A 22,382-nucleotide genomic window follows, 5' to 3' on the forward strand; every position below is an offset into this window, starting at 1 on the left:
CAACTAATAAAAAATAATTTTCCAAGTACAAAATGCATTGAGTAAAAGTTGTAAAACAACTTGTTACGTTAAACTATACTGAAAGTAAACCAAACCGTTGTTTTATCAGTATTATACTGGTAGCTAGCTGCAATCATCTCGTGTTGCTAAATCAAAACCTAACTAAATCTATATGTTAAGTTAGTAAAACGATAAAGATTATAAATTTATCAAAAAAAAACTTAGGCAATTCAAAACAGTTAAATTTGAATATATTATAGTGAATACATTAACAGAAAAAAAACATATTATGTACTATTTGGTTTCGTACCATTTTTTCAAAGTTTCCGGTGCACTAATCTTGGATTTATATTTATTAACTAAATTTGTAAATGAAACATCTTGTTTACCCACGTTCTTCTTTTTACTTTTAATCTGAAAAAGAAATGTACATATTTTTTTTTTAAATATAATCAACAAATATTGGTTGTGTGTAAAAGTTGAGTGTGACATTCCATTGGAAATGTATCAAGTTAGCACAGTTGCGAACAAAAAAAAACACATCAGTTTATACAAGCCGAAGTATGATTTTTTTCATTGGTAATTAACATAATACTAGTATTCATATGGACCGTCGAGTAAATATATATATATATATACACACACCTTGGGTTCTCTTTTCTTTTCATTTCTTATAGACAGTTGTTGCTTCTTCTTCATAGTTAATTTCTTTTTGGTTCTAACATTTTTTTCATGAGCTTCGGATTGTATCTTTAACTTGAACTTGGGGCGAATGGCCATATGACCCTTTGAAACAAATTGGAATTCTATTAGCACACGACCCGAATATTTCTTTTACAGTTAAAAATTTGTTACTTACTTGTCTAGCAGTAATACCAGAGTAGTTAGGAAGGTCACTTTTTGTTGCTTTTTTGTCGACAAAATTTTGTTTTTTATTTTTGTGATCAATTTTTTCATTTTTATTTTTTATAACTTGGTCATGTTTCTTATTATTTAAAACATTACACATTTTACTTTTGTCTATTCTTCTTTGTCTTGCTTGCAATACTAATCTATTTTCAATAGAAAAAGCTACAATTGGCCTCTAAAAATTTGTAAACAAAAAAAACAATTTTTACACAATTAAAATTTGTTTTGTGTATATGGCGTAATGTCCGGGAGGCTTAAGTTGGACGCCTGCTTGGCAAAATGGGCAGGTCACCCGTAAGTTTCTGCCAAGTTTTTAGTGGGAGAATGGCGGCCTCTTTCCCTAGACAGTTGTTTGCCCAAGGAGAGATGCCGCCCGGGGCCGAGTTCGAACTGGCAACAGTGCGTGCATTAGAACCGCCACCTAGTCCACTCGGCCACTTCGTCCCACAATTAAAATGATAAAATTATGTTATGAAAATAAAAAACCTTTTCAATAATAATTTAATTTGTATGGAACGGGCAAGTAAATTATGTATCTTAGTGGAAGGAAATCAAACCTTGGGAACTTTAGTTCATATTACCTTGTTTGGGTGAAAAATATTTGGATTATTATTGATTGCTCTTAGTGCTTTTAAAGCATCTTCGTGCTCTTTAAATGTAACAAATCCATACTCTTTAGAGACAGGATTTTCTTTAGCATCAATTTTTTTTAGATTTTTCATAACTACAGCCTGAAAAAGATTTTTTTTTTTAGGTATTGGTATTGGTATTTCAATTGTAATGTTATAACTCACTTTTAAAACCGCTTTCGGATGAGAATGTTTTATGAACAAATCTTTAAGATTTTTATTATCCATACTTGCCGGTAAGTTATGCACAATAAGCCTGTTGCGAGCGACAAACATATTTAAATTTTTTAGAACTTGAGACTTCCATTGTTCTAGTTCTAGGCGTTTGTTCATATCGCTCACCGACACACCATTAGCAGCAGCAGTACCGGCAATTATGACTATAATATCAATGAAATAACTTAACAAATTGAACTATACTATATTTTTGATTTTGAAAAAAATAATTGGTTTGTTGTTAAACACGCACTCAAACAGTTCAATGAAAACTTATGATTAAAAAACATGCTAATTAACCAAAAATTGTAGATTAATTACCTCCTTCTTTAATAAGATACAAATTTCTGTTATCTTTGTGTGTGAATTTCTCATGTTTTGATTTTTCCAAAACGTCTTTATCGATGGCCATCTGAGGTTCCATTGTCGATCCATTTAACGTCAAATCTTCAGGGCTAGCAGACATACATGCTTCGACACTATTAGTATCCTGAATCATATAAAATAACATTAGTAAAAAATATTGTTCTATTATGTTATGCTTATTAGTTTTTCAGTTTTGTTATTCTTTGTAGATTTTGAATTTCTAATCTGCAGTTATAGTATTGACCAATAATCTATTATTCATTTAATCATGTTAAAGTGTTTCTATTGTGAGATTTCTTGATAAGTCTGTCTATTGTGTTTTATATTGATTTAATAAAATATTGTGTGTAAAAAAAATGTACAGGGCAGATGCTTTTTAAGATTAGCAATCAGAAATTGTTTTTAAAAATGAAATCTCAATCCAATAAAAATTGTTTTTATCCCAGCCAGGTTCGTTCCGAAAAAATGTAATCTCAATCTAATCAGGTCCAAAAAGATGTTTTTATATTATAATTTATATATTAACAATAAACAATTTATTTAAATTTTCAATTGCAGTCCAATCCAGATAATTGGATCGAGCCAAAATCGGATTAGAATGAGCCAGGCGGGACTGAGCTGATCACTATGCTTTACCATTATTCTATAAGAAGTCATATCTATAACTTGTGTTTCTATACCACTTTAGGAAGTCTTCTATCTTTAATTATCTAATAAATTAATACAAAGTTTAATTTTTTTTGTTTATATTTACTCTAAATTTAACAAAAGCGGTTCCTTTAGAATGTTCTGTCAATCGATCTATGCAAACGAGAGCATAATATATTGGTCCAAATTTTTCTTTTAAGAAACGCTTCAATTCATCATTGTTTACACTGAATGAAACATTTCTTAAAAATACCGTCAACCCTTCTTTGACATCATGTGACTTGAACCTTTTTTTATTTTCAGTAGTTGTCACAGATTCATTATCCTCAGTGTTCTTTCTTTTTAAACTAGTGTCATTCCTTAAAAATCAAATACTAACATTAATACTTTTTATGTCTAATATAAAATATTGAAGAATAATATTATTAATTTACTCTAAATCTCCTTCTTCAAAATCAACTAAATTTTCCTCTTTAACATCGTTTTGTGGTTCAATAGCAAGATAATCTTCAAGAGTTTTAGATTTATGGATTTCTTCTTTTTTTTCATCATCATTATCGTCACTTGATAAGGTTTCTTCTTTGATTTCCACTTCTTCTTTTATGGTGTTTTTAGCTTCAACTGCTGGCTTGTGGATGGTTTCATATTTACACTTTGGTATAGCCCAATCGACTACAATCGAACGACCTATTCACATTTATAACATTAGCTGCAATTTTTTTATTTACTTTATAACCTAATAATAATGTACAGCCTAAAAATATTTTTTTCGCATAATTCATTTGTAAATTACCTACCCAAAAAATCTTTGCCACTAGTATGAGCAATAGCTTTAGCTGCATTTTGTTTAACAACAAACTGTACGAATCCACAACCAATGAGTTTTCCATCAGGTTTTTTCAGTAGTTTAACATCATTTAATTCGCCAAACTTGGAAAAATGTTCTTGCAGTTGTTCTTCATTTGTCTGTATAAACAAAAGAGAAGACAATATAATTCGAACTAAACACAAATGTTTAATTTCATCAATTACTAATAGAAAATTAATGAATATGCGTAAATTTACCATAAATGTAATTACAATTATAAAATGATTCTAAATGCATGGAATATTATACTCACAGTGAATGGAAGATTTCGGATAATGAGTCTTCCACGACGATTATTAACTTTTTTAGAGTCTCCATTTTTTATAAAAGGCCCTTTCTTCTTCATAATAAAAACTAAACTAGCAAAACAGATACTAGAGTTAAAATAATAAGTTTGCTGAATTTACTATGTTATTCCAAATAAAGAGTTAGAAGTTACAATCACTAGTCACTACTATTCTATTGTCACAATTAAATGCATTTTACAATACAGTTATTACTTACTGCAAACTGAGTAGTGTTTACAAATTACAATTTACAATTAAATTATTAAACTAATAACTATATAGCACATGGTATACACTATACAGCACTAACAGCAGGCGTAATGTTATCACTTATCATAATTCATAGATAACATAATCATTAGGGCAGACATGTTTTTTAATTATTAGAATTTTTTTTAAACAACTAAAGAAACGTTCAAATTAAAAATTGTGTGTTCATACGTGGTCGGTCGTACACATTACACAAATAAAGCCAAAAAATAATGGGTCAAAATGTAATTTAATTATTTATAATTGTAAATAAAATAATAAAATATTGAGAGCCCCTACAGTCGATGAGGAACAGCAGCCATATTGTGAAAATTGATAACACAAAATACAAACTATATACATTGGTAAAGTAAATAGGTATGTCTTCAAATTGTGATAAGGAAATTAATGTAGTTGTCGCTGTGGTCGGGCGGCTGTGTATTTCTTATAGGATAATAGCAGCAGCCTTGTTGCTTACATACCTATTGATTTTTCACCGCAAAACGCCAATAGTGTAGAGCACGGTTGTCTACAACCGTGGTGTAGAGTAATATTTTGTTTATATTAGATTTCATATTTCGTGGAAATATTTATGCATTATGTTCTAAAAAATATGAATTGAGGTCTTGTTTTATATCGCGCACGTTACTTTTGAAATAATTAAATAATCCAAAGATTTGTGATAGATGTTTTATAGACGGTTATTATATAGTTTTAGGACACTTCGGTCATTCTATGATATAATTTTTAAAACGTACATAGTTTTGTTATTTAAAAATGTTCTTTTGACCTACCTAGAAAAAAACTGTATATGTTATTTATCTAGTGCAATAAGTCTTGAAATGTTCTTGTAATCCCTCAGTATAGATTTATTTTTCGTGAACCGTTAAATCAGTTTTTATATTGTGTGCTGTCAATTATTTGCAAAATTAAAATGCATATTGTAACATTCAATCTTGTATATTTTTGTAGTGAATTATAGAACATTTATACTATATCATTAATATTTACATAGTAAATGGTTAAACAATATGGTAGAGGACAAAATACTTTATGCTTTCCGCGGTTGGTTGGCTTTCGTAGCTTTCATGGATCTAGGAGTTACGTTCAGATCGTACTTTGAAAACAAATGCATTTTGGGGATACACTCAAATTTATTAGCAGATGAACATTTTATACATGGTATACAATTATATTAAGTCGTTTTCTTATTTTTAATTAATCAATTCTGACTATGTAATCTATCTTTTCTTTTTTCTGTTTAATACTTACGTCCAGGGAGGGACCGCTTGCGCATAGCTTCTCCCCAACGTGTAATCTACCTAGTCATTTGCAAATGATTTACAAAAATACAAATTATTTAAAAAATGTTGTGTACTTCCAACCATTTTTTGAAACTTCATATACTGTTGAATATTAAATTAATTTTCTATAATGCAACTTATGTTTAATACCACTTAAATTTATAGTCGATTTTCCAAACTGGGGTTTTTTAATAAACAGTAGATTGATATTTTTATGAAAATTTAAATTTGAATTATGTATAATTTGTATAGACTTAAAAAATTATTAAAATATTATTGTAAAGACTTGTTTATTTTTATATATTAATTCTTTGTTTTTTATAATTTACAGAAGATTCTACTTTGCCAAGAGTTCTTGGAATGTTTTCTTTTCTCAAAGCTATTTGCTTAATCCATTGCTCATTATTTATTCATTACAAACCGTAAGTTTCTTTTTCAAATTTATTTAGAAATTCTTAAAACCACCATACTTTATATGAATTACACAACTAGTAATTTTATATGTCATAAATTGTTTTTTCAATTTTCAGTTTTTATTAGATTAAATTTGAACTATTAAGAAAGTGTGTGTATATTTTAACACAAAACATGAGCAGTTATTTTTGTAATAGAAATTTTATTATGTTTAGCATTAATTATCAATTTAGTCATTGTTAAAAAATATCTTTTTTTTTTTTCAGAATGTTTAGTATTGGAGCGTTGCCTATAGTTATTTCCATATTTTTGTATCTGAGCGAGGCTATGTATTATCATTCAACGACATTGAATTTTTTTATTGTGTTTCCTACTATTCTCAATGGTAAATTAGCACACACAGTTATTATACATTTAAATAACAATATATCGTCATTTATTATTTATATAACATATATTAGGTTTAACGTTGATTGGACTAATCTTCATCGGACGTAAACTTGATAAGCCACCAACCGAGTGTATTGAAGAAAACGTAGAGATGTTAATGAACAAACTCAAATATAAAAAAAATAAAAAATGTATTAATAAAAAAAAATTAAGTGATTAGCCTTTAGCTGTACACATTAACCTGTCAATGTGATTTCTGAATTAAACAAGAGGTATACTTTTTTAGTCTTTTTAACTTATAAAAAATAAATTGTACTTGTTTTTTTTTTGTATTATTTATTATAAATAATTAATAAATGTACTCATGTACAATTCTAAATTTATTTGTAAAAAATATTATATTTTAAAACACATTAATTTTTATTTGCGTTCCATAAGAATTTCCAATTTATTTTAAAAAAAAGATACTTCCCAAAATGTATAAATATATTTTATTTATTATTTATATACTTTATGCTGGTTTTTTATGACTGTTAGCTGCTTTATTTTGAGCTATAACAAACTCTGGGTAATCAATGAATCCATCAAAATTGGCATCGTCCATAGTTAAAATTGGATCAATAAGCTGCATTAGTTCTTCGTCTGTAAAAACTTTATCTTCGGGCGGCGGTGCACTGCCTCGAGCTGGATCATTGCCACCTTGAACTAAAAAAAATTATATTAACTTAATTTACCATGTATAATAAATAAAGTAAGATGTATAAAATGAACAAATAAAATATAATAAATAAAAAAATTAGGGGAACATGGGGGAATGACGGTCAGTGGGCAACAATGATATCTCTTTAAATATTATAGCTAAAATTTACACCTGCACAAAATTTGATTTATGCATATTAATAATAATTGTATTCGTATAAGTATTACAAAGCCATTTTTAAAAATAGTTTTACCTAAAGCAACAGAAAATCTATTTTTATTGTTAACTATAATATGTATTATATTCTTTTTCCTCCCACAACTGTCCATTCTATTCCAATATTTTCTACATACTGTATGCGGCCATCGAATGTACAATGGTCGGCATTAGGAAGAAGGAAGACCCCTGGAATACAATTACCAGCAGTGCTCTGGCCGGCGGCATATTGGCCGCACGAAAAGGGGTTCGATCAATGGCATTTAACGCTTTTGACAGTGCTGCATGTATGGCCGCTTTCAAAGCATGCGGCTTGTACTCCGATTACAGGTCCGCCGAAGAGTACCGACCACAAGCGCTTATCTTCAAGCCTTCAACGGAAAATGCCAACAATGTCAAAGAATGTGTTCTTAATAATATCTTTTTGTGTATGTATCCCAGTATCTGCTTCTTCTTATCTATTTATCATTTTTGTAAATTATTTTTTGTTTATGTATCTTTATAACTTCTTCTTCTTCTAATCTATGTAACATGTTTATACATTATTCTTTTTTGTGTATGTATCTTTCTTCTTTCTCTATAACTTCTTCTTCTTATCCATTAACCATTTATTGTGTATGTTTCTTTTTTGTATGAATAAAATTTATATTATGTGTTAAAAAAATATAATTGTTATTGGGAAAAAAACAGGACCAGAAAAAAAAATAGTAACAACCATATTTAGCAGAACAATAAAGTATTTATAATTAACAAAATATGTTACCGTGCCAATGAATAAGTGATTTGATTAATTCACATCCATCTAATTTGTTATTATTATCTGCATCGTGCATTTTGAAGTAATGGAATTGTAATTCCTGTTCTGACATTTTACTTGTATCTAGTGGCATTTCCATGTGTTTTTTTATGTGTCTAAAAATTATTTAAAAACAAATTATGTTGACATATTTAAATATCTTTATACAATTTATAGATTTCATATAAAAAAAAAAATGTCTAATTTATAATATATGTGTTTTTAAATTACATTATTCTACTATAAAACAATTATTTAGGTCATAAACTGGAGACGATAGTATTCTACTAGTTACGATAGTAACTCTATGAGATACTAAGAGGATTTTAAAAAAATCACCCTATGAATAGAAAAAAAAAGAAAACATACTCGCTCTCTTCAGCCATATTTGACGCATGCAACACTTGCTGCTGATGATGAGGCGTGTGAGGTTGACGAGTTTGATCTTGAGTTCCATAACTCTAAAACATTTATTCAAACTATTAGCTCATAATATTATGTACATTATCGAGTAAAAACACCATAAGTGCTACAGACTTAAACGTTTTCAATGTAAGAAACAAATATTATGATAAGCTACACTTGTTTGTAAAAAAAACACATTTGTAAAACCAATACATTTTTTTCAAGTCAATTGGGATTCTAACATAATACAACTAAATAATAGTCACCGATTGGTGTTGTTGTTGAGCTTGTGGATGTTGTTGGTAAGGCACTTCTTGTTGATGGGGAATATTCTGTGCTGAAGGTATATGCTGCGGAACCTATAATAAAAAAGTATAATACCCATTTTACTGTTAAATACACGAATAGTAAAATATTACAAATACAATTAAATTAAAATAATATACTTGTTGCTGTTGATACAGTTGGGGATTTACACCTGGCGGAGCCTGTGCATATTGCCCTAATGATAAATGAAGCAAATAAATAAATACACAAAAAAAATCTAATAATTTTGGAGAACTCATAATTATTAAGAGCAAAATATATCGGTTACATTAGTTTACGTATGAAAATACTCTATGCAAGTATAATATACGTGTCATTAAAAACGTATACAATCAATTTTATTGTGAAAATAATATTTACACATTAGTAAACTAAAAATGAATAAATATCTGGCCAAGTCACATATTATTTGACCGCCACTTGTACCATCAAAATTCACTTGCGGTTTGTTATCACACTAACCACGTCATTCATTTGTGATAGTAAATAATTTAAAAATTTACCAAATATCATAATATTTTATTTAGATAATAATAAAGACTCATTTAAAAGTTTTCATTGCATTCAGTTACATTTTCAATGTTTTCACTTTCTCAGAACAACCCCCTCGTGTAAAAGACCTGTTAAAAATTTGTCAATATTTTTATGACTGATAATAATTTTTACTTTAAACCGTCAAACATATTTAACTTCGATCCGGATCGCCGCCTAAGACTAATATTAGTAAAAATTCATCCCTTGACTTTCAAAATCGGAAAATCCTCATTTTTTAAAACTGACATTTTATTTTTACTGTTTTTAAACCATATGGGCTACAATAATTTTCCCAAATAATAGTAGAATTAATTGGGATTAATTGGGAATTAATTATATTTGTTTTTAACCTTACTTTAGATATACCATTACAAAAATATGTGATTTGCCCTTTCGTTTAGAAGGGGTAGAAGCATCCTTCTTTATTAAGTTTTTTTAAGGTAGTTTTTGGGGACTTTTTTTCAAACTTAATTTTATTAAGCAACACATTAATTTTTGAATAATTGAAAATCTACTGCACTCCACCCTTTTACACGTCCTAAATTTTAAACTTTATAATATGTAGTTATCCAAAACTGGTTATCGACCAGTAAACATTTTTAGGGAATTATTCTCCATTTAGAAAGTTAATAAAAATATCAAATATAACGTTATTATTAATGTTTCAAAGATCGATAGAGCTCTAGAAAATACTAGAATAGGTAGGTACATATTTAGTAATTGGCAATTGTATAATATTTTAAAATAACAAAAAGAAAAACTACAAAATGCAATTATTATACGAGAAAATGATTGTCTTACGTTTAATTGATTACCATCAACAGACTAGCTTTGAAGAGTTTTTAAAAAGGGAAATTTATTCATTCTCAGTGAAATAACAGATCGTAATATATCTTTAAGCACATTTTTTTTTATCATAATAATGTAAAATCTATAATGGCCCTTAATAAATAAGCCAAGTACGTTGACCTCAAAAGTAAAATTTGTAGCATTTTGTGTAGGTTCCCGCGTATATATATATATATATATATATATATTTTCATAGTTAATTGTTGCAAGGAAATAAAAGTTATAATACGTCCATTATTTTAATTAAACGCAAATACAATTTATCAAATGAACGAAGTACAGTCTATAGACATGGAGGATTACGGTAAAAGCGGTATCGTCTAAGTAAAGTGTATTATTAGTAAGTATTAAAATTAAAAATATTGTATGATCCAAATAATCATGGCAACACGAAAAGAACAGCTGGATGTTAAATAATGATTTATTATGAACATTTCATTCATAATACTGATAGTGACGTAATGATAACAAATATTTTTTTAGCATAGAAATTATGGCTAATGGCTATTATAGTCATAATATTATAGAGACGTTAAAGTAGATGTAAACAATTTAGTCATGGTTGGAACTCGAAAGAGTGAGGAGTGAGGGCAGATTATACACCTACTCTGTTGAAAAAAACAAAAACAATATTTTACAGTAAATAATAACAAATGTTTTCACACAACCACGTTAATTTGTTTTTCGATTTATTTAATTAAATTTTTTGTATTAATGAGATATAAATTTACAAGACGTGATGGAACTGTTAAATGTAATTTTATCTTTGAAAAATGATATTAATTATACGTTATTACGAAAATGGATAATTTCTACTTACCAACATGTGTTAACAGAAGTAAGTACTTGTATGTTTGTTATAGAATGTATAAAATTTGGCATCGACATAATGTAAGATCGTAGATTTTTGACTTTTAAAAATAAAGCATATAATACATTTTTTATCGGGTTTTGCAAAATAGTAGTAACATATTTTTTTTTTTTACTAATAACATTAGTTTTTATTTGTATTCTATATAGAACTATCTGTTGCTAATATACATAATATATTTAAGTCATTTTCGACTTTTGTCTATGACAAACGCATATTTAAAAATAAAAAAGTAAAAGTTTTAGAGGGGACATGTTTTTTTTTTATAAAGTCGACCTTAGCAGTTTTGAAAACATACACAAAGTGTTTCCAACCTCATAAATATTTATTGTCGCATATCAACCAAGGATATCACACAGGCTAATAAAAAATTATTTTTTCCTTTTTTGTCGGTGCCTGTTCTCAATTGAAATAAAATAAAAAATTGATATTATATCATTTTTTAAACTTATAATTCATAAAAATTTGACTTAAATAAACACATTAAGCAATATGGCCACATCTTTCAGAATTATTCTTGGTACGTATTTTGGTTCATTGACAAAAGACAGTTGATAATTAAATGACCGTAAAATCTACCATTGTATATGTTATTCTATTTGTGAAATATTAATTAATTAAATTTAATATTTTGTTTTAGAAAATGTTAACAATAATAATTGGATGTGTAATAACTACAGTTCTCAGTTTATTGTGTACAGTTTTATTTTACAAATGGCGAATTAAAAGTAAGAGTACAAAAATATTTGTTTTAATTATGTTTATTAAAGCCTTCGACTGTAGTTAGGATATATTAATTATAAATCAAATTCCTACATTTTCATTTTTTTATGTTACAGATTTAGGTTATCGTGGTAAAGATGTTATTACACCAATAAAAACGAGGTTCCGCAAAAGGGACAAAGTATTGTTTTACGGTCGTAAAATGCTAAGAAAGGTAAGACCGCTATTTTAATGTACTATTTAAAATACAGGTACGGCAACTGATATAAACTATCACTAAATGCGCGATGAGTTAGTAAGAAGAATAAAATTGTAGTTTTTGTAAAAAAAATAATTGTTATATAAACATTTATTAAATAAGATAACAATTGTATACTAAATATTTTTTAGGTGAAAAACATATCTGGACAAGTTCACGGTCAAGGAAAAAAAAGGAAATTAGTCATTAAATTTGCTCGCCGTTTGTTACAAATGCGCAAAGAGACTCTGCCTCAGCGTTTAAATGTAATATTATTATTAATTAATGAATCACTTTTATTTATTATTAAGTTATCTCAATATTTTTATTAAGCTCAACTGCTATACATTATTTAATACACCAAGTGATTATTTTGTCATTTTATTATCATAGTGGAGGACGAGTGGCTGAGTAATTGCCTTAGGCAATTAGCGTACTGTTAATTCAGCACTCAGCTACGGGTAGTCTCTCTCTCTATGGGCCGATGACTGTTTAAAGAGAAAGAGACTGCTGTCGTCTTTTGTAGCATGGCATGGCCATGTAGTGCTATTTTTACGATACAATATTAAATGACCACACAAATTAACTTCAATTTAAAAAACGTATAATGTTTTATGTTTTAATTTTAGGTATTAGAACCGCCTGCCGAGTATTTGGAAGAGGAATTGATCATGAAAGATGGTCAAAATGTTCCTCCTGACGCGTTTTATATGTTGCAAAGTATTCGGTGTGTTAAACTATTAATAATTATTATTTACATTTATATTTTGCTATTTAAATTTAATAATGGATTTTATACTACTTATGACTGTATGGAAATACTTAACAATGCGTGTTTTATTATTTATAAATTCATATATTTATGTACGTAATTTATTTCTAGGATTTTTGGCCATTTTGAAAAACCAATATTTTTAAAGTTGTGCCGTCATACTGAAATTTTAAACATACACGCAGGTGCACATTTATTTAATGTTGGTGATCTCGATGAAAATGTTTTTGTTGTTCAAAGTGGACTAATTAGTGTGAATATTAAATCCAGCGACGGCAGCACAATTCCTTTGAAACTAGTGAAAACTGGTGACAGTATCGCATCGTTATTAAGTTTTACCGATGTTTTGACTGTAAGAATAATTCAGACGTCAATAACTGTATTATAAAATATTTTCTTCTAAACGAATCGTTGATCGTTATTTTTAGGGTAACAAAAAATTATACAAAACAGTTAGTGCACTAGCCGTTGAAGACAGTACAATAGTCAGATTACCCGTGGCTGCATTCCAAGAAGTTTTGCTTGATTATCCCGATTCTTTAATTCAAATCATTCAAGTGATCATGGTGCGCTTACAAAGAGTTACGTTCACTGCTCTTCATCAGTATCTAGGACTTTCAACTGAATTAGTACAAAACGTAAGTCATATTGTTGGTTATTATTATACTATTTGTTATTAGAAAATGGGATAAGTGAAAAAAACAAATTATGTTTAATCAATTGCTCCCATTTTTTATTTTAGTATTTTGTAGTAATATAATATAATCTATCTCTTAATGCATTCTATTTCTTTTTTTCAGGGTACAGATGACGATCAGATCAGTCCTTTCATATCAGCTTCAAAAATTAATTCGTTATTTTTAGAAGGTGATTTTTTTTCTGTAAAAAAAATAAAATTTTTTATGAAATATTTGTGTGATAAATTCTAATATGTTTTATTTGGGTTGTTGTAGAAAATAACACAACTATCGACAAGGATTCAAAAAAAAATTGTATAACCGATGATGATTTGACAACTGACAAGAACGAGTGGTATCTCAAAATTGCCAAAAAAGTTTTTGAAAAGGAATTTAAATTGGAAAACGATAATCTGTTACAAGAAAAAATAGAGATACGTAATATACCAAACAATACCTTTATAATGAGAGAAGATTCTCATAAGGTATGTTTTTTTTTTATTATTCGTATAAGCGTAGGCCGACAAAATTCTGTGGAGGGGCTGTGACTTCAACAGAAACCAAAATTGGAGCTTTGCGCTTAACCAAATAGGTTACTAGACTGCTTACCTTACCCTTACCTTTATTTACATATGATTTACAAAATTTTAATATACGGCATAACAAATTTATGATATTAAAAAAATTAGTGGTGTAATTGTAGAGTAATTCAAAATATTTTTTTTTGTAATTTTACATTAGTGATTATTTGAAAAATTAAAAAAAATTAGCTTGTATAAAATTAGGTTATTGAACTCAAATTAAAACTAATTCAAATTAATAATTCGGGTTCAAAGCCCTATACAGAGAGTTTTAGTGTGTGTGATTTTTAAAAATTTTATAATGTTTTTTTTCCTTAATAGGATGCAGCATTAGTTTTGTTGTTGAATGGTTCCATGATAGTATCTCAAAAAATGGATTCGGAAGGTATAAATGAAGCTCATATGTATTCAGTAAATCCTGGGGATATTGTCGGAGCTTTAGCAATTCTATCGGGAGAACCAGGTTTTTTATCGTATAGGACCAATCGACCTAGTGTTGTTGCTATCTTATCTAAAAATACAGTCTATGCGTAAGTTAAAATAATTAATGAAGTTATCCGTTTAATCAATAAATTAAAGTTCTTTGTCCTTAATTTCTTTGTTCCTCAGTATCAACGTACGAGCGTTTCCTGATATTTCTCCTACTTAATTTTACACAGGTTATTAATTTCTTTTATTCTCATTAAATTATTGTTGTTTGTTTATTGTTTTCTAAATAAGAATTTTAATAAAATAAACTCAATTTATAACTAAAGTTGGTAATTATGCCTGTTTTCTATTATAATGTTCGAATTTGAATTGTTTTATAGTTGTATTTTACATTGTTTTAGTGTACCAAAAATGTCATACTATTTGTATATTTTGATTAATGGCGTAATTTTAATTCAAATTTAACACTTGACACAAATCCTGTAGTGGTTATATGCTACAGTATACAGACATAGTTACTGTTTTATTTATGAATAAAATTTTATTGAGTAAAATTGAATATTTTTTATATCAAATACTAGTATTGAATGTTTTATACTGTGTCCTCAGTCCTTTCGAGGTTGTTAGCAAAACGATTTGTGTTTAAATATGTATTATAACCAATGAATTTTTTATTTAAAAAAAAAAAAGGATGATGAAAGAGAGGCCGCAGATTATTTTGCCTATTGCTCAAACTGTTGTTACTCGATTATCACCGTTTGTACGCCAAGTGGATTTTGGTTTGGATTGGTTGTTTATTGAGAGTGGCCGAGCAGTCTACAGGTAATATATACATATAAGTGTGTAAAAAAATATATGAGATTTTTGTTTCAGACAGATAATAATTTCATATATTATATTTGTAATTTTATTAAATATAGTTATTTCTTTTTTACTTTATATTTATAGTAGTGTTATTATCAAATAATTCAATTTTAATAACTCATTTTTTTTAGGCAAGGTGAAGAGTCCGATAGCACATTTATTGTGTTAAGTGGACGATTACGGTCAGTAATAACACATGAAAACGGCAAAAAGGAATTGGTTGCCGAATACGGTAAAGGAGATCTTGTCGGAATTGTAAGCATTTTTGAATCAACTCTTAGGTATTATTATCATTTAATGTGACAATTTAAATTTGGTTCATTTTTTTTAAATAGGTTGAAGTGGTTACCAAAATGCCTCGAGGAACAACAGTTATGGCTGTTCGAGATTCAGAGCTAGCCAAATTACCGGAAGGTTTATTTAATTTCATAAAACTGAGATTTCCTGGAGTCGTGTCCACACTTATTAATTTACTTGGTCACAGAATTTTAGGTAAAAATATTTGTACAAAGACAAGTGTGTGGAGTTAAGGTTTTCATAATTTAATAGTAGTACTCATATTGTATTACGACATAGTCTGAAAAACTGATTAATTGTTGAACCATTCTTAGGTACTTGGCAAAAACCCACAATCGGTAAAACAGTAGACACAAGGCCAACTCAGAGTAATATTTCCACTATTGCTATTGTACCTTTGTCTGAAGACGTACCACTTACTTGTTTTACGTACGAGCTGTATCATTCTTTGTGTTCAATCGGGTCAACTCTACGACTGACTTCAGATTATGTTCGAAGTATCTTAGGGAAATCCATAATGGACTACAATAACGAATACCGGCTAACTACTTGGCTAGCTCACCAAGAAGATCAGCACAAAATAAATATTTATCAATGTGACTACTCGTTTTCACCTTGGACACAACGTTGCATTCGACAGGCTGATTGTATACTACTTGTAACGCTAGGAAATAAAGAACCAACCATTGGAAAGGCGAGTTGAAAAAGAAATTAACATATTTATTTTAATAGGGTTAATCCTTGTTGAACTTACAAGGTTTACTACAATGAGTCACTTTAGTGTCTATTGTTAACAAATTACAAGTGATGTAATTTTAATGGATGACAGACGTCAATACAATTTTACAGTAGGATCAAAAAACTGAATAACATTTGGAAAAGAAAAGTTTAGTTTCGCTATTTAATTTTATATGCATAGTAATACTTCAATAAATCTATACTTTAAAAAAATATTTTTCTTATTGAAAATAGGTAAAAAATAAAGTTAATTTGATGTTTACCCCACATTTATTGTGTAAATATATGTATCATATTTATTAAGTTTTTACCTAAGAAAAAAAAAAGATTGTTGTGTACTTGGGCAGGTCTTACATTTTTTTATATGGTAGTACTTACAAAAATGTTTTTTTTTAAGTTTTTTTTAAATGATACGCTCTAATAAAAGTCATAATGTTAACGCTTAGCCAAAATCTTAAAAGTGGATAAATACTTTTGAAAACTTACCATATCAATGTGAGTATGAGTAAGCAACTGATAGAAAACAATGTCTATTTACATCCAAGTACCAAAAAATGATGCCCTTTTGTTCACCGTTAATATATTATGAATATTAAAAAAAGTGAAAAATAAAAATAATAAACTTGAACCATGAGCTTCGACAATTTTATAATATTGATGTTAGAAAAATTTTCTTTAAAAAAAATATTATTTTCATTGGTTGTGTTTTATTTTTTAGTACGAAAAAGAAATTGAACGCTTAGCACTTCGCACCCAAAAAGAACTTGTTTTGTTACACAGAGAAGAATCGGATTTACCCAACAATACTGTTGATTGGTTAAACATACGATCGTGGGTCTCTTCGCATCATCATATACAATGTCCAAAGCGTATATTTACCAAACGTTCGGTTTCGAGTATTGTAAGTTTTTTGGTTTTAACATACAATGATCATAAAAGTTATAGTGGCTATTTTAAAATAAACATTAAAAGCAATTTGTTTTGTACATTTATTTTGAAATAACGTTTTAATCCTATTCCAATAACGGTTTCTATTAGAATGACCAATATGAAAAAAGACTGCAAACCCAAGTAAACATACATTCAGACTTCTGTCGTTTAGCGAGATGGTTAACCGGAACTTCTGTTGGAATAGTATTGGGAGGTGGCGGTGCAAGAGGAGCTGCACATATAGGAATGATTAAAGCTATACAAGTATGAAGTTATCGTAGACTAAAGTTTATCCAAATTATTAATAGTTTTGTTAAAAATATATTGAAGCATAAATTATAAATCACAAATGTATTGTTTATCTTCTTCCAGGAAGCTGGTATTCCTATTGATATGGTTGGTGGAGTTAGTATTGGTGCTTTTATGGGTGCTGTATGGTGCGGCGAACGAGATATCATAGGCATGATTCGAAAAGCTGGACATTGGGCTAAAGTATAAAAGTCTTTTAGTGCTTATTGTCAAAGCTATGAGATAAAAATAATAAAAATTAAGAAAGTTTTAATCGGATCACTAATTATAGTATTTTTATAACAGTATTATGTGCTTATTCCAAATTCGTGAATACCTTTATAGTTCTACCTCTAAATGAAAAAACAAAAATTTTTTAATACAAATAATTTTTTTAATTTGTTTAATGTTTGATTTTTTTAGAGCATGACTCATTGGTGGCGCCAAATTTTGGATTTGACATATCCAGTAACATCAATGTTTAGCGGAAAAGATTTTAATTTCACATTGATCTCAACATTTGGTGATACCCAAATCGAAGACTTATGGATACCATATTTTACTATTACCACAGATATATCGGCAAGCGAAATGAGAATACACACACACGGTATACAAATACAATTTTTTGTATTGAATGCATATTATATTATTATAAACCAAAATAAGTTAATTTCAAAATTATCCATTTTTTTCTTTTATTAATTTCATAGGATTTTAGCTAAAGTCATTCCAATCATTTTGAACAAATAAAATTTTTATTAACAAATCATTAAGCAAAAAATTATAATTTTAATCATTCAAATAAAAAAATATATAAATGTATAAAAAACACTATAAACCAGGGCTTAAATTTGAAGGAAGAAAAAATGAGTGTTACTTATTAGTATTACGCATCTAAACTAAACTTGTATTTCACGTTTATAGCTATTCGTTATTGAAACATTATTTAGTTGCACTGTTAGTTATACCTTCAACTTTAACTATTTTATAATATTATTGCAAAAAAAGTCTTGTTTAATATATGTAAACAGTTCTAGGAAATGTCAGTCTCTTATCATTAAAATTTGTTTTGTCTCGTTTTCATTCATTTGTTATGGGTTAACAATTGTATTATGTTAACTCATGTTTGTGATACTAATACTCTTGTTATTGACTACGTTTTGACGAAAATTTTTAACATTTTTATGCCCCGGTATAAATATAATAAGTACAACTTTTTGTTGTAAAAATACATAATTTTAAATTTCATTTTTTTTTTGTTAATTTTAAAAACTGAAAAATAAAAAATAAATACCAAAACAAAGACGAGCCCGACCTCTTAAAAATCAGCCCTGCTCATTTAGGAATATATTTTTTAATTAATAAAATAATTTTTTTTTCACTTTTTTTTTTTTTTGTTAACTTATTGTTTTATTTTAATATTAGTATTTGCCTAAAGTGGTTACCTGAATTCAAAATAATTATTTTTTAAATTGCTATAATTAAAACCATTACTAGTATTACACATTAATGTAACCCACATTTAATATTTTTCATAATATAATTCGGCTAATCGAATTAATACTTAAACACTAAAATCAAATGTGCATTTTAATTAGTAGTAATAAAGACCGTACATACCAGTTAACAACAAACATAATTTATAAATTATAGTTTTTGTAGATAATTATTATAATGAAACTGTGATTGATTTACTAAAAAAACAAGACTTTAATATTTATTTTAATGGTTTTTTCTTCAGTAAGAGTTAAAATACCAAAAGTAAAGGGGAATTTTATATTTTAGGATCGTTGTGGCGCTATGTTCGGTCATCAATGTCTCTCTCTGGATACATGCCACCGTTATGCGATCCAATTGACGGTCATTTATTATTGGATGGTGGCTACATAAATAATTTACCAGGTAAATCAATCACTTCATTTTAATAAATTAAACTTTAAGAGAAATGTATGAAAGTAAAAAAATTATAGCAATTAGCATTAATGCGCATTTATTTTAGTAGCATATCTTGTGTAATTGCTTGCGTTATTGTCTTGACTTGGATTTTATCCTCTGTTGTCTTATTTTAAAAATCTGAAAAGAAATATAAAAAAAAAAGTTTTTTTCTTGAATTTTTGATGTGTTGACGGTCTTGAAAATAATTTTATAATAAAACTGGCTAATGTAAGATTAACATTGTTTATAATTTAAATTAGTTTGTTTTTTATTTTATTAACATTAAGACCTTACCTTGTTTATAATTCTTACAATTTTGAGTAATTTTGGTTTTTCTTGCTACGTATCTTATTGGCTTATGTCAATGTGCTTTTAAGTTTTAGAATCCATTAGTAAACATTCAGGTAACAAATTTTTTAGCTTCTTCAAAAATTATTATTATAAAAAAAAGTTAGACTTAAGCTGATTTTAAATGGAGTTATCGTACAAATAACAAATATTAAAAAATCCACCAAAAATAATTATAGTGTTAATGGTTCAAGTAGTTAGAGCTTATATAAAATAAAACAATTTTAAACAGATAGCAAATTTTCATCACCTAGCAAATTATTTGTATAGGATAACTAATTAAAGTACTACACAACCTTAAAAATTAAACAAACATATTATAAACTATTTCAATAATTGTATAATGATGGATTTTATTGTAATTGCCATTGTGAGCAATCTGTTAGGGTATGTTAAAATTATACTGGATCGAGCATTGTTGAAATTATATTTGTTCTGTGGGTCAAACTGATTTTTTTCATCCTGTGTAGAGTTTCCCACACTTGTGTGTCATAGATTAGTCTAAAAGTGTGTGGTGTTCCTTATTTAAAGAAAAAAATGGATAAACATTTTTTTTTTCGGAGGTGTATATGTATGTATGTGTTATATGTGGTAGACAGGCACCATCTGGCGAAATGTACGAGCAAGTATGTCGATAGCGGGTTTACTTCCTCCTATTTGTGATTCAGACGATGGACATTTACTTATTGACGGAAGTTATGTGAATAACCTTCCAGGTAAAGTATCTAAAGTCTGATGTTTCTACATGTTTAACCTCAGTAATTGTCCTGTCTGTAACTTGACCTTGTAATAATATATATATATATATGTACCATGTGTCACTTTACTGATAAATACCTTTCGAGCTATGTATTAACGCCAAAGAAGGGTATGTATATTATAATTACCAATTATCTAGACTAGGTTTTTATTGAAACAAAAATGCATTATAAGTATTTTTTGTTCATTTGCCTAAATCAGAAAGGAATTTACAATAGAAAAAAAAATGTCACTTAAAAACTATGACCTAATTGTGTACAATTTTTATATATAGGAGATTAAATGGCCTGTTTTAGCGCCATTTTTATCTTTTTTAAAAGTTTATTTGCTACTGCATGACAACTTATTAATGTATTGCCAGAATAGTTTTAATCGATATTTGTTATAGTTATAACAAATATAAGGTAAATTTTGGATTTGAAACCATTTTTAATTTCTGAAAAGCATTCTTCATTTGACTTGTTAATTTTGAGGTGTAATATCAAGTATTACATGGAAGCTAGAATCGTATTAAACTGTATGTTTTCTTAATTGGTATTTGGAGTTTGGACTTGTTCATTATTGATTTATCAACTGATGAAATTATAAATGGTCTATATTTATGTAAATGCGCTTACAGATAAGTTAAAAAATAATTAATATCTATCAAACGACATGAGGTTTGTGTTAAAACACGTGTTACACGAATATATATTATAAAAACATTATTGTATTGAAAAAGTATTGTAAAAAAATGATTAATTAATTAATTAATTATTTTAATGACTTTTAGCGGATGTTATGAGAAGTCAAGGTGCCAAGTATGTACTCGCTATAGACGTAGGATCACAAGACGATATGGACTTTACAAACTATGGAGACAGTTTATCAGGATTTTGGTTGGTATGGAAAAAGTTAAATCCATTTACCGCATCAGTCAAAGTCCCAAGTCTTCCAGATATACAATCTCGATTGGCATACATTTCTTGTGTTCGCCAACTCGAGGTATGCTCCTGTCATGAAAATATTTATATTTAGTTCTAGTTAAATAATTATGTCATCTGTTTTAAATTTAGATTGTAAAAAGTTGTGATTACTGTCAATATATAAGGCCACCAATCGACAAATATAAAACTCTTCAATTTGCAAGCTTTGAAGAAATAAAAGTAATAAATTGTATTCAATATATTATAAGATAAAAAAAAAACATCATAATAATAGTTTTTAAATTATGTTATTATTGTTTAATTTTAATATGAATCCATTACACAAATTTAGGAAGTTGGCTATCAACACGGCAAAACATATTTCGCCGGTTTAAAATTGGCAGGAAAAATTCCATTTCAATTTGGAAACCAAGAAACGACAACGTCTCACAGAAAAAATCAAAAAAATATGTATTCAACTATTGTACAGTGATACCAGAAAGTTGGTTTAAAGTTAAATATAATTTTAACAAAAACAATAATTTATTATATATTATTTATATATATACATTTATAAATCATTTCTTGAGAATTTAAAAATTTAAAGGGAAACTTCTTTCCTATAAATTTGCTAAAGGTGCTTTATTATTGTTATTGTTCATTCGTAACAACTCTCGTTGACTTTCCATGTCTTTAAACTATGTATGTATGATATATAAATAGAAATAATCGTTGATTATAAATACAATTTGGTATTCATAATTAACGGTATCAATGAACAAATTTAATATATTATTATTTTATTTTATAATACCTATAATAATATAAATATATGTATATAATGTCTGTATTTATTTTTTTTAATTAAAACATTATTTTTACCTGAAATAAATTTAAAATTATTGTATTTACAGTTA

At 27.6% G+C, this 22,382-nt stretch overlaps 4 protein-coding genes across 8 annotated transcripts; 2 read left to right on the forward strand and 2 right to left on the reverse strand.

Moving 5' to 3' along the window:
• Positions 1-229: 229 nt before the first annotated feature.
• Positions 230-4,259, reverse strand: LOC126846344 (RNA-binding protein 28). Its single transcript, XM_050585671.1, has 11 exons — positions 4,141-4,259; positions 3,890-3,995; positions 3,566-3,734; positions 3,203-3,455; positions 2,875-3,127; positions 2,076-2,244; positions 1,704-1,918; positions 1,491-1,640; positions 860-1,084; positions 646-786; positions 230-414 (listed from the first exon to the last, which is right to left on the reverse strand). The coding sequence occupies exons 2-11, from the start codon at positions 3,980-3,982 to the stop codon at positions 295-297; spliced, it is 1,788 nt and encodes a 595-aa protein (XP_050441628.1). The 5' UTR covers positions 3,983-3,995; positions 4,141-4,259; the 3' UTR covers positions 230-294.
• Positions 4,260-4,675: 416 nt separating this feature from the next.
• Positions 4,676-6,583, forward strand: LOC126846856 (uncharacterized). The gene is made up of 4 exons (XM_050586676.1): positions 4,676-5,354; positions 5,808-5,898; positions 6,157-6,275; positions 6,352-6,583. Exons 1-4 carry the CDS (start codon positions 5,204-5,206, stop codon positions 6,498-6,500), a joined length of 510 nt encoding a protein of 169 aa, XP_050442633.1. The 5' UTR covers positions 4,676-5,203; the 3' UTR covers positions 6,501-6,583.
• Positions 6,334-9,157, reverse strand: LOC126846855 (uncharacterized). 2 transcript variants are annotated; one of them, XM_050586675.1, is made up of 6 exons: positions 8,844-9,157; positions 8,664-8,756; positions 8,362-8,453; positions 7,960-8,108; positions 6,791-6,985; positions 6,334-6,446 (listed from the first exon to the last, which is right to left on the reverse strand). In XM_050586675.1, the coding sequence occupies exons 1-5, from the start codon at positions 8,961-8,963 to the stop codon at positions 6,792-6,794; spliced, it is 648 nt and encodes a 215-aa protein (XP_050442632.1). In that variant the 5' UTR covers positions 8,964-9,157; the 3' UTR covers positions 6,334-6,446; position 6,791. The 2 variants fall into 2 exon arrangements, with proteins under 2 accessions (XP_050442632.1, XP_050442631.1); XM_050586674.1 differs by lacking the exon at positions 6,334-6,446 and having other exon boundaries at positions 6,692-6,985.
• A 1,425-nt stretch (positions 9,158-10,582) lies between these two features.
• On the forward strand, positions 10,583-22,160 carry LOC126846536 (neuropathy target esterase sws-like). 4 transcript variants are annotated; one of them, XM_050586039.1, is made up of 22 exons: positions 10,583-10,945; positions 11,619-11,706; positions 11,818-11,915; positions 12,092-12,205; positions 12,569-12,666; positions 12,823-13,063; positions 13,140-13,349; positions 13,512-13,578; positions 13,665-13,873; positions 14,291-14,499; positions 15,089-15,220; positions 15,394-15,517; positions 15,598-15,754; positions 15,874-16,253; positions 17,016-17,198; positions 17,336-17,491; positions 17,600-17,719; positions 17,939-18,125; positions 20,401-20,517; positions 21,333-21,544; positions 21,616-21,705; positions 21,818-22,160. In XM_050586039.1, exons 1-22 carry the CDS (start codon positions 10,847-10,849, stop codon positions 21,956-21,958), a joined length of 3,432 nt encoding a protein of 1,143 aa, XP_050441996.1. In that variant the 5' UTR covers positions 10,583-10,846; the 3' UTR covers positions 21,959-22,160. The 4 variants fall into 4 exon arrangements, 3 of the variants coding, with proteins under 3 accessions (XP_050441996.1, XP_050441995.1, XP_050441997.1); XM_050586038.1 differs by lacking the exon at positions 20,401-20,517 and adding an exon at positions 19,304-19,420 and having other exon boundaries at positions 10,584-10,945; positions 21,818-22,158; XM_050586040.1 differs by lacking the exons at positions 10,583-10,945; positions 20,401-20,517 and adding exons at positions 11,480-11,498; positions 19,304-19,420 and having other exon boundaries at positions 21,818-22,157.
• The last annotated feature ends 222 nt before the right edge of the window (positions 22,161-22,382 follow it).

Source organism: Adelges cooleyi, unplaced genomic scaffold (assembly GCF_023614345.1).
Source record: "Adelges cooleyi isolate 19-005CV unplaced genomic scaffold, UGA_ACOO_1.1 ACOO_flye_CR_arks_rails_tigmint_CR_PRNA_9, whole genome shotgun sequence".
NCBI lineage: Eukaryota > Metazoa > Arthropoda > Insecta > Hemiptera > Adelgidae > Adelges > Adelges cooleyi.

Bases quoted from the DNA above. Each gene is read 5' to 3' on its own strand.
- LOC126846855 (XM_050586675.1), bottom strand. From the start codon at position 8,963: ATGAGTTCTCCAAAATTATTAGATTTTTTTTGTGTATTTATTTATTTG. The intron at 8,757-8,843 runs GTATATTATTTT...TTTTTATTATAG, and splicing joins AACTGTATCAACAGCAACAA to GTTCCGCAGCATATACCTTC. The intron at 8,109-8,361 runs GTATGTTTTCTT...AATAATTTTTAG, and splicing joins AATATGGCTGAAGAGAGCGA to ACACATAAAAAAACACATGG.
- LOC126846344 (XM_050585671.1), bottom strand. From the start codon at position 3,982: ATGAAGAAGAAAGGGCCTTTTATAAAAAATGGAGACTCTAAAAAAGTT. The intron at 787-859 runs GTAAGTAACAAA...TTTGTTTCAAAG, and splicing joins CTGGTATTACTGCTAGACAA to GGTCATATGGCCATTCGCCC. The intron at 415-645 runs GTGTGTGTATAT...TTTCTTTTTCAG, and splicing joins AAAAGAAAAGAGAACCCAAG to ATTAAAAGTAAAAAGAAGAA.
- LOC126846856 (XM_050586676.1), top strand. From the start codon at position 5,204: ATGGTAGAGGACAAAATACTTTATGCTTTCCGCGGTTGGTTGGCTTTC. The intron at 5,355-5,807 runs GTATACAATTAT...TATAATTTACAG, and splicing joins AGATGAACATTTTATACATG to AAGATTCTACTTTGCCAAGA. The intron at 6,276-6,351 runs GTAAATTAGCAC...AACATATATTAG, and splicing joins GTTTCCTACTATTCTCAATG to GTTTAACGTTGATTGGACTA.
- LOC126846536 (XM_050586039.1), top strand. From the start codon at position 10,847: ATGGAACTGTTAAATGTAATTTTATCTTTGAAAAATGATATTAATTAT. The intron at 11,707-11,817 runs GTAAGAGTACAA...TTTATGTTACAG, and splicing joins TTACAAATGGCGAATTAAAA to ATTTAGGTTATCGTGGTAAA. The intron at 18,126-20,400 runs GTATACAAATAC...TGTGGTAGACAG, and splicing joins AATGAGAATACACACACACG to GCACCATCTGGCGAAATGTA.